At 40.0% G+C, this 11,439-nt stretch overlaps 1 protein-coding gene across 2 annotated transcripts in view; it reads right to left on the bottom strand.

The window, feature by feature from the left end:
* Window positions 1-1,175: 1,175 nt before the first annotated feature.
* The window catches only part of wif1 (wnt inhibitory factor 1), a 35,743-nt gene continuing 25,479 nt past the window's right edge, over window positions 1,176-11,439 (bottom strand). The window contains exons 7-10 of one of the 2 annotated variants that reach the window (XM_073059592.1): window positions 9,654-9,749; window positions 7,732-7,827; window positions 2,959-3,072; window positions 1,176-2,263 (exon numbers count right to left, since the gene is read on the bottom strand). In XM_073059592.1, the coding sequence (XP_072915693.1) occupies window positions 2,142-2,263; window positions 2,959-3,072; window positions 7,732-7,827; window positions 9,654-9,749 (428 nt within the window). In that variant the 3' untranslated portion in view covers window positions 1,176-2,141. The remainder of the gene's footprint in view (window positions 2,264-2,958; window positions 3,073-7,731; window positions 7,828-9,653; window positions 9,750-11,439) is intronic. The other variant, XM_073059593.1, reaches the window with a different exon arrangement.

The raw sequence follows: 11,439 nt of genomic DNA, 5'->3' as shown, positions 1-11,439 counted from the left end.
TTTGCTTCATAATTACTAGGCAAAACACTCAAAAGCCTTTACTTAAGGACAAGCACCAGAAAGTCTGCAGATGCTAGAAATCCAAAGCAACACACACAAGACGCTGGAGGAACCCCGCAGGGCAGGCAGCATCTGCGGAAAAGAGTAACTAGCTGACGTTTCCAGCTGAGACTCTTCTTCAGGTCTGAAAAAGGAAGGGGGAGTAAAAAGGTGGGGGGAGGGTAAAGAGAATAGCTGATAGGTGAAGCCAGGTAGTTGGGAAAGGTCAAGGGCTGGAGAAGAAAGAATCTGATAGGCAAGGCTAGTAGACCTTAAGAGAAAGGAACAGAGGAGGGGACACAAGGAGGTGTAATAGACGGGTGAGAAGTAGTAAAATGGTCAGAGTGGGGAATAGAGGAAGGGTGGTAGAGAAATCTGTTTCCAAGGTGGAGAAATTGATATTCATGCCATCAGGTTAGAGATTACCCAAACAGGATAAGAGGTGTTGCTCCATCACCCTGAAGGTGGCCTCATTATGGCACATGGACCAACCTATTGGAATGGAAATGGAAATGAAGATCAGAATTAAAGTGTTTGGCCACTGGGAAGTCCCACGTGGCAGATGACGTTGAAGTGCTCGATGAAGCGATTCCTTAATTTACAATGAGTCTCAACAATGTTGAGGAGGGCGTATCAACAACACTGGACTTTTAGCACATTCCAGTGGAAACGAGAGCAATGTATTCTTTGCCTAGGTCCTTAGACGTACACCTCTTAACTTGCAAGCATCGCTGCAATTATCCCTTTAATATGACTCAATGTTAGAGCACTTCTGAGATGTGAGACACCTTCGTTGTTGCTTTCCCCAATGTATCCCTGCGCGTTTTCCAAACCGACAGGCACTCCAAACATGAGGTGCACAAACAAGATAAGCAGCACTGAAATGGAACAAGAACTCAGCAAGCCAAGCAGCATCTGCAGAGGCAGAAGGTGAAAGCCAATATTTGGAATCGAGACACTGCAACGGGGTTCCACTTACAATTTCACTGCCAAGAACAAACACTGAAGAACCTCTGATTGAATGTAACTCACTGTCATTGACATAAGATTGTTGCAAAGACATTTTATATGAAAAATATAATTTCACATGTCATTTAAGACTTACGTTGAATCTTTATTTTAAAGACGCAACTCCGTGAATTATAAAGTCTTTATTTTTATGCAATTGCAGATAGCATTTTCTGAAATTGCCTTGAAAATTGAACTAAGATCATTTTACAACTGAAAATCATTAAGCATTTAATAAAAGGTGAAGAAATATGGTCTGTTAACAACATTACTCTGGTGAAAATTGTACGTGTACCAAACACACATTCTAACATCAATATAGAATATCTTGTGGTTATATTCTGTTGGTATTCAAACCAAAATTTGCATTATACTTTCATGTAATGGCTTTATTTATGAGACTTCAGTTACATATTTTCTCTACATTTGCTACAAAGAATTCCACTGAAATATATTTGCATGAATTATAACAGAAAGTGAAAAGCCTAGACAGAAGAATTTATTTGTTTTGAATCCTATTAAATTGCAGAAGAAAGTATAAAATGGGTCCATTTATTGGAAGATTTACAGCAACAAACTGATTAAAGGTGCCCTACAGCTGGAGTTAAGTGACCACTTACTTGATCTCTAGGCAATTTTAATGCTGATGCAAATCAAAGATATTCTGAATATTTAAATCATTCAATATGTATTTTGTGTACATGAGTATATACATATTTAAATATATAAACTGACCCCTTGTTGGGTGGTATGCCAACAAGTGGTAGATGACATGTATAAATAATTTTTCTTTGATATTTATTGTTGCATGAAATATAACTATTGTGTAAAAGTTTATTAATTTAAATTCATGATGCATTACATATTAAAATAATTGGGCTAAAATTATTCAGTAATTCTGTTAAAATGCAGAGGATCAAAAGGATATTCTCAAGTAATTAGAGACTACTCCAACATTAGCATTCTGAAGATAACATGGCAAAACAGACGAGTGGTTTTTCCATTACAGACTTTGTTTTTTTGAACTTAGTACTCATTTGGGTTGGTGGAGTTGTAAACTGTATATACAGTAAAAGGTTTCAGATGTTTTCCTTTTACCAAATGTAATTAGATTCGGGTGGTATGTGACTCTCGACATTCTCTTTAGGTAAAGGCGTACGCTGTCTGTGCTTGAAGCCCGCTGACCTGAGGGTGTTCATTAGACTGGCTCCATATCCTTAAAAAAAATCAACAAAAAGATTCTGAAAACAATGGATTGATACATCTCCAGCATCCGTGCACTTCGTACGATTTTGGAACAGTTGCAAAGCAGCCTTGCTGGAAGAATTTTCTTACAGTAAACAGCAGGAATATGTCAACAAAGCTGCGCTAAACTGACAGGATTTCAAAAGATCTGTTCTGCATTCAATTTACAGCAATTAGCTACACTCTCCATATAATGAATAATTGATGTTCCACTGAAATTCGGTTTGCAAGGGAAATCAAATACAACATTAAAGCGTTAACTTTACTCTGGTGCAGAGTTATTGATTGGATGCATCTCTATAAAATTCAGACGAAAAAACTACAGTAGTCGTGTAGAGGGATGTCTCATTGTACTGTGATTCTCCTCCTCTGTGGATGTCCCTGAATTGAGTACTTTTAAGACTGAGACTGATAATTTTAAGGATGCTAACGAGATATGGGAATCTGGTGGGAAAGTGAAGAAGGAGCATGATTAGTTGAGATTTTATGGAATGGCAAAGCCAACACAAAGGGCTGTATTGTGTTCTCCTGTTTCCATTCCTTTTTCTTAAAATTAGTTAAAAGGTATCAAATTGCCTTGGATTTTATACACTCTTAAGATCAAATACATTGTCTGGAATATTTGGCACAAAAAAGGCTGTGAAATAGATCAGAACTGCTGCGTACCCTTCTGTTCCCACTTACTCTTGTTACAATGTCTTCCGTGCCAGCCTTCCCTGCATTCACACTTGTTGGGCTCGATACAGGATCCATGTGGTCCACAGTGAGGTTCACAAACAGCTGCGAAGGAGCAAAGCATGAAATTAGAATTTCTCTCCTTTTTTTCTTGCAGGACTTAAGATACACTCAGTTTCTCCAAGTATATTAAAGCCTGTTAAAATTGCAGTTGATATGGCAATAAAAGTCTGGAAAATAATTATTTTTACTTTTCAAAATCCTCTCATCTTCACCCAGACACTTAATGTTAAATTTGCTTTTTAGGCTGATGTTAAGATAGCAATATTTTACGTGTTTTATAACTTGTAATTCTTTGAAGTAAACTGTGACAATTGGTCTGAATGATCGTTTGGACTTGGGTGTTTAATATTGATCATTATTATATCTTATTCATTTAGTTAGATTAGATTAGCTTAATTTTTCCTGTTCATTTTTCCTTCTCTCCCCACCTCCCTTCATGATAGATAAGACTCCTTTGCTAAATCCAAATTAATTCGAAGTTCAATGTACATTTATTATTGAAGTATGTATATATTATACAACACACAGAAAATGCTGGAGGAACTCAGCAGGCCAGACAGCATATAGGAAAAGAGTTTAGACGACGTTTTGGGCTGAAACATCCACTGTACTCTTTTCCTAGACGCTGCCTGGCCTGCGGAGTTCCTCCAGCATGTTGTGTGTGTTGCTCAGATTTCCAGCATCTGCAGACTTTCCCTTGTTTGTGATTGGAATACATTATACAACCCTGGGATTCATCTCCTTACACAAAACTAAGAAACCTCAAAAGGACCCATTAAAAAAAAGGACCATCAAACACCCAATGCACAGAGAGAGGGACAGAAAAAAAACCAAATCATGCAAACAATAAGAGTAAGCAAATAGCTTCAGAACTGAAGCTTTATGAAAGACGTGAAGCCAGGCATCACTGAACTGGAGCAGGCCAGAGCTTCAGTTCATCACAAAGCCGAGTAAATGTTGCAAGACCATAGACGCGAAGTGGGGCATCACTGCAGGCCAAAGTAGTTATGGTGCACGTGTGAGTTTGAACAGTAAGGTGAGTTACTTACCCCCTTAATTTCATTTTTCTTTGCTAATGATATTGAAATTTTGCTAAAGTAATTCAAACAGTATTTGCATCAGTACCATATAACAATGTTGAATCAAACCAAATTCTCATCTTTCACAAAACTAACTCCAGATTTTCTCTCCTTCCCCAGTGTCACAGAAATCAAAAGCACAACAGATGTTGGAACTTGTAAGTTCAAACGGGAAAAGACTCAGCAATTCTAGGAATTCTCAGCAAAACCAGGAAAAGACTCAATGATTCCGGGAATGAAGGGGTTAACATACGAGAAGCGTTTGGCAGCTTTGGGCCTGTACTCACTGGAATTTAGAAGAATGCTGGGGGATTGCATTGAAACCTACCGAATGTTGAAAGGACTAGGCAGGGTGGATGTGGAGAGGATGTTTTCTGTGGTTGAGGTATTCAGAACTAGAGGGCACAGCCTCAAAATTGAGGGGCGACCTTTTAGAACAGAGATGAGGAAGAATTTGTTTAGCCAGTGAGTAGTGAATCTGTGGAATGCTCTGCCACAGATTGCGGTGGAGGCCAAGTCTGTGCGTACATTTAAGGTGGAAGTTGATCGCTTCCTGATCGGTCAGGGCATCAAAGGATATGGCGAGAATGCAGGTGTATGGGGTTGAGTGGGATCAGGGATCAGCCATGATGGAATGGTGGAGCAGACTCGATGGACTGAATGGCCTAATTCTGCTCCTATGTCTTACGGTCTTAAGTCAGGCAGCATCTGCAGAAAGAGAAACAGAGTTGAAAGTTCAGATCTGATATAGGGCAATGCATAGTTTCTGCAGAATCTAGTGTATTTAAGATCTGATGACAGGTCTGCTGGGTGTTTCCAGAATTTTCTGCTTTAATTGCTCATCATGTGATATCATTTCAGAATTCCAGCAAACCCTTCAGAATCCCTGGTGACCTTCCTATGCAGACAATAGCTCGTGGCATGTTATCCTGTAAACATCATTGCCAAGCATAATTCCCCAGCAACTCCTAAGCCAAGAGTAACTGGAATTCATGCTTAATACAGCATGGGAACTAGCCAATTGGTCTACAAACCTGTGCCAAACCAGCTAAAAAGCAAATCAAAAACACCCAAACACTATGTACCCCCACTACCTACATTATGTTCTTATCACTCCATCTTCCTTAATCCATCTGCCTAGCCAAACGTTCCAGGCATCCACCACTTTCTGAGTAAAAAATGTACCCTTCACATCCCCTTTGAACCTATCCCTTCTCAATGCATGCTGTTTGGTATTAGACATTTCAACTCTGGGAAACAGATATTCTCTGTCCACTCTATCTATACCTCTCTAGTAAACCTCTATCAGATCTCCCCTCAGCCTCTGATACTCCAGAGAAAACAACCCAGGTTTATCCAACCTCTCGTGATAGCACATGCCCTCGAAATCTGGTTTGAGAAAAGAACGGGGAATGGCTTGACCAACTTTCCATCCAAGTGATGAAGCTGAAAATAGAAAACTTGATGCAAAGTTACTTTATCCAGATCACATTTATTCACTTCAGTGTCACACTGGCCAAAAAGGGTGAAAGTGGTTTTAATCAGAAAATATGTATTGTACGAGTCAAGTCACTTTTTATTGTCATTTCGACCATAACTGCTGGTACAATACATAGTAAAAATGAGACAATGTTTTTCAGGACCATAGTGTTACATGACACAGTGCAAAAACTAGACTGAACTACGTAAAAAACAACACAGAAAAAAACTACACTAGAGTACAGACCTACCCAGGACTGCATAAAGTGCACAAAACAGTGCAGGCATTACAATAAATAATAAACAGGACAATAGGGCAAGGAATCAGTCCAGGCTCTGGGTATTGAGGAGTCTGATAGCTTGGGGGAAGAAACTGTTACATAGTCTGGTCATGAGAGCCCGAATGCTTCGGTGCCTTTTCTCAGACAGCAGAAGGGAGAAGAGTTTGTATGAGGGGTGCGTGGGGTCCTTCATAATGCTGTTTGCTTTGCGGATGCAGCGTGTAGTGTAAATGTCCGTGATGGCGAGAACAGAGACCTCGATGATCTTCTCAGCTGACCTCACTATCGGCTGCAGGGTCTTGCGATCCGAGATGGTGCATTTTCTGAACCAGGAATCGATGCAGCTGCTCAGGATGCTCTCAATACAACCCCTGTAGAATGTGATGATGATGGGGGGTGGGAGATGGACATTCCTCAGCCTTCGCAGAAAGTAGAGACGCTGCTGGGTTTTCTGACGATATCAAATAAGCTTTCCCTTTCTGCTGCACTCAGTTATACTTTCCATTGGATTCAATTCTGCTGATTCATTCCCCCAGCTGCAGTCCCAGAGTGTGTTAGAAGCAGAACACGTTTTAAAATACAGTACTGAATGAAGCCAATGTTAGGTTCACCTCTGATGTCCAAAGATCACTGATCATAATCTCTATGACCATTTTGCAATTTTTGGATACCAATGTATGCTAGAAACTACTGTGGTTTAACATTGCTGAAACAATTGGAGAGTTAAAACACTCAGAACATTAAAGGTAGCTTTGAGATTAAAAGTAGCTAAATGCCGGGAAAGTCATCACAATTAAATATTTTATTGATTTCCTTGAGAGAATTCTTTCAATGAAACACAATAATAATTGGCCTTTAAAGCTCACCCAGCTTCACCAATCACCTTCTAACTTGTCCTCCTTCTCCTCCCCACACCTTTTGCTGAGTTCTTCCAGCATTTTGTGTGTGTTGCTATAGTTTGCATGTTTAGACATTTTGTTTTTATTCAGTGCATTCATATCTGGGCATTGGAGAGTAACACTTAATCGTTACTTTGGAGCTAAGCAATCCTTGCAGAATCCTCCCCTTTCCTTGCCGGTCCTAATGAAGGGTCTCAGCCCGAAATGTCAACGGTTTATTCCTCTCCATGGATGCTGCCTAACTTGCTGAGTTCCTCCAATATTTGCGCCAGTGAAAGTGGGATTTCCCAGTGGCCACCCATTTCAATTCCACTTCCTATTCCCATTCCGGTACGTCTATCCACTGTTGTGAAGTGGCCACACTCAGGTTGGAGGAACAACACCTTATATTCCGCATGGGTAACCTCCAACCTGATGGCATGAACATAGATCTCTCGAACTTCCGGTAATGCCCTCCCCTTCACCATTTCCCATCCCCTTTTCCCTCTCTCATCTTATCTCCTTGCCTGCCCATCACTCCCTCTGGTGCTCCTCCCCCCTTTTCTTTCTTCCATGGCCTTCTGTTCTATCAGAACCCCCTTCTCCAGCCCTGTATCTCTTTCACCAATCAACTTCCCAGTTCTTTACTTCATCCCTCCCCCCTTCAGGTTTCACCTAACACCTTGTGTTTCTCTCTCCCCCCCCCCCCCCCCCCCACCTTTTCACTGTACTCCACAGCTTTTTTTCTCCAGTTCTGCTGAAGGGTCTTGTCCTGAAATGTTGACTGTACTTTTTCCATAAATGCTGCCTGGCCTGCCGAGCTCCTTCAGCATTTTGTGCGTGTTCCTTGGATTTCCAGCATCTGCTGATTTTCTTGTTTCCTTCAACATTTTGTGTGTTGCTTTGGATTTTGAGCATCTGCAGAATTCTGTGTGTTTATAACAATAATGGGCCTTTATTTTTAAAAAAGAGCAAGATACTCACGCTTAGAACACAGGTCACCGTGGTAACCTTTAACACATTTGCATTTGTTTCTCCCAGTGCATTTTCCTCCATTTCTGCAAGGCTGCCGACATTTACCTGCATCAAAGAGAGATCTACATATGAGTTTCAACTCTTATCAACTCCATACCTCACAGCGAATCCAAAAAAATAAACTTACATTAGACATAACCAAAATCCTATTAAAACCTATCGAAATCAGTTTATGAAAAATATTTTATATGCAGATGCAATATGGGAGCAGACTGAACTATATTTCACACAAACAGTTCAGGACGAAATAGCTGATAGTCATGTACAAGTAATGGACTCGTTCATAAGTACATCAAATGCCTGAACTAGAGGGCATATCTTATGAAAATAGGTTGAGCTAAGTTTTGCCAAAAAGAAAGCTTTACAGTGAAATGAATTAGAATGCAGTACGAGTTTAATTGAGGGGTCAGAGGAGTAAAGGGTTGAACTATTAGTTGAGAAATTAAAGTGTAATTTCTTGTTTTTTGCTTTAAAAAAAAAGATTTCGCTCAAAAGTTTGAAACGGAAGAAAGGAACTACTTATAGGCAGTGAGAAAGGAAGTGGCAGGAGTGGTAGAGGTGGAAGGGCTAAGTTTACAACATAGCAGCAAATGCACAAAACTATTAGGAAGTCCCCTGGTGCTGAGCAAGCTAGTGGGTGAAGGGAACAGACCATGGGACTTGGGAGGGAGAACCACAACGACACAGTGAATGTTCAGCAGTGTGAGTTCCATTGAGGGCAGAGGAGTAAAGGAATTACCAGGCGGTAGAGCATGCACCAAGGTTCAGTCACATCTAGGATGCTCATGGACTCATTCAAACCAAACTCCTGGATGAGGCATAGACACTTTGCAAACAAAGAAATTCACAAAGAGCAGAAAATGGAGAAGCAGCAACATACAGTTAAACAGACATCAGGATAGGGAAAGAAGCTGAGTGGCGTATCCACTCAGAGAATCCCTCTGCTGGAAAACCCCCAGTGAAGTTCAGATCCAGGGAGATTCCAGGGCAAACCAGCAAAGTAAAAGCTACCAACATGGAGATGTAGCTGAATAGAGTTTTAATGTTTAAGTATCAAAGGTTTAGGGAGAGTATAGCATAAATACGAGGAAGTCTACAGATGCTGGAAATCCAAAGCAACACACACACAAAATGCTGGAGGAACTGAGCAGGTCAGGCAGTATCTATATAAACAGTCGATGTTTTGGGCCGAGACCCTTCTTCGGGAATGGAAAGGAAGGGGGAAGATGCCAGAATGAATAGGTGGGTGGAGGGGAAGGAGGATATAAGGTCATGGGTGAAACCAGGAGGATAGAGAACATAAAGTGCTGGAAAGGAAGGAATTTGATAGTAGAGGAAAGCGACCACAGGAGAAAGAGAAGGAGGAGGGGAAGAATGAAGGTTATTTATGCTTCAAAGGAATTGCCAGACTAAGAGCCATCAGTAGACAGTTGTCATCTAGGAACTGATAAGAGGGAATTGAAAGGATTTTCATTTATTGGCTGAGGAAAATGGGGTGGCATAGTAGTGTAGTGGTTAGCACAACGCTTTACAATACCAGCGACCCAGGTTCAATTCCCACCTCTGTCTGTATGGAGTTTGCCTGTTCTCCCTGTGACTGTGTGGGTTTCCTCCCACAGTCCAAAGATGTACCAGTTGGAGGTTGGATGTACCAGTTGGTCATTGTCAATTATTCTGTGACTAGCTTAGGGTTGAATCGGGGTTGCTGGGCAGCATGGCTCAGAGGGCTGGAAGGGGCTATTCTGCACTGTATCTCAATAAATAAACATGAACTCTTTCGCCAAAGGAAGTGACTGAGACTGGATGCACTTAAGTGTACGACAGAGGCATGTGAGAGAGAAGGGAATAGATGAGTAAAGGTTGATACTGACTGTTCTCACACAGATCCCCTTCATATCCTGGAGGACAAATGCATTTGTTAGGATGGAAGCAGGTTCCACCATTGTAACAGATTGAGGTACAGTTTGCTGAAATAAAACAAAAAATTTAAGAATAAGATGGATGAATTAATTCCTAATGTAAAATATTAGACCATTTAAAAAAATCACATTTCAGAACATTGTCCATAAGATAACTTACAAAATTGTGAAGGTCCACTCAGGCACAAAATTCAAATGCAGTCCAACACAACAAATCTAAACCTGACTCAGGACAGATCAACTCCCCACTCCTCCTCCCACCGCACCCCCCCCCCCCACCCCCACTAGAAGAATCTCAAACTAGCTACTCATCTGCTGTAATACTAATTAAATCATCCTGACTTAAGTAAAGTATTGAGCTAGACCAACAGCCCCAACTGTTTTATGAGGTTATATACCCAATTCAACCAGAACCTAACAAATATAAATATGTAAATGCACATGATTAGTTTGGCTTGGGCACCTCGGATCTAAATTGTTGTCCTTCTTTAAAAAAAAAGTTTCAATCAATTACTGCTTGAAAATTATTCCCCTTTGTTTTGGCATTACTAGTAGCCCAAGGAACAAAAATATGCAAGGTCGACAATTCCAAAAATGGCTGTCCTCTTCTCAAATACAAGCGTGTTCTAAAATCAGTAACTATTTGGGCTTGCAATTATGAACTACCTAATTCTATCCTTCTTAGACCTAAATTGGATCATTTCCATTAGCCAATATTGAAATTCATTTGGTACAATTTTGCCTACTTCTATAATGCTTCCAACTTCATTACTCACAATGACATCTCTCTTTGGAGATGTGGTTTTCTGTCCTATCACCTATGTAATTTGTAAGCATGATCAAGCAAAGACCCTGTGGAATTCCATTTGGCATGGTCTGCCAATGTAAGTAGTTCTCAATTATCCTGCCTCCTGCTGCTCAGTTTTCTTGTCAGGTCAACAAAAGTTTGTAATTTGAAAAAAAAATCAAGCTCAGCTATATTCCTTTCGAAGATTTTAATCAAATACCTCCTGAAGATAAACAATAAATATAAATATTCCTCTGTGCAGTACTTTCACAATCCCTTGAAAAATTAGGCTCATTGGATTTGCGCCTGAACCAGTGTGGATAACTTCACTCACTACACAAGCTAAGGACTCTATAACTCATGTTCTCAATATTATTTACTATTGTTATTTATTTATTTGTATTTGCATAGTTTGTCTTCTTTTTGCACACTGGTTGCTGGTCAGTTTGTGTGTAGTTTTTCATTGATTCTGCTATATTTTTTTGCCCTACTGCGAATGCCTGTAAGAAAATGAATCCTGGGGTAGTATATGGTGGCATATACAAAGTTTAATAATAAATTTACTTTGAACTTTGACCTATCCTGTACATATCCATTCTAGCTCTTTTTGATCAACTGGAAATGTTCAAGATGTTAGTAATATCTTAATATTTGATGCTTGTTTGTTTCAATATCCTAGTTTTATAGTTTGTATTTTTTGTTTTTCTTATAATACTTCCCAGTAGCATTTAAATCTTTATAAGTTTAATTTTTCTTTTTGTTTCTTATTGCTCCTTCCTCTTTTCTGGCTGCTCTTTAGCATCTGGAACCTTTGCTTCTCTGTGTTATAAACTGTTCTGTACCATTGTTGATATTTTAAAATGTGCACAGCGAGCATAATCTACAAACAAATATGTCCATTTTGCTACACTCAGTGTCTGTTCCATTGCCTTGCTCACGTGTAGAATGTTT

The sequence above is a fragment of the Hemitrygon akajei genome, chromosome 10 (assembly GCF_048418815.1).
Source record: "Hemitrygon akajei chromosome 10, sHemAka1.3, whole genome shotgun sequence".
In the NCBI taxonomy this organism is placed as follows: domain Eukaryota; kingdom Metazoa; phylum Chordata; class Chondrichthyes; order Myliobatiformes; family Dasyatidae; genus Hemitrygon; species Hemitrygon akajei.
The sequence above is the reverse complement of the archived record's forward strand: the minus strand, read 5'-3'. Positions and strand labels throughout refer to the sequence as shown.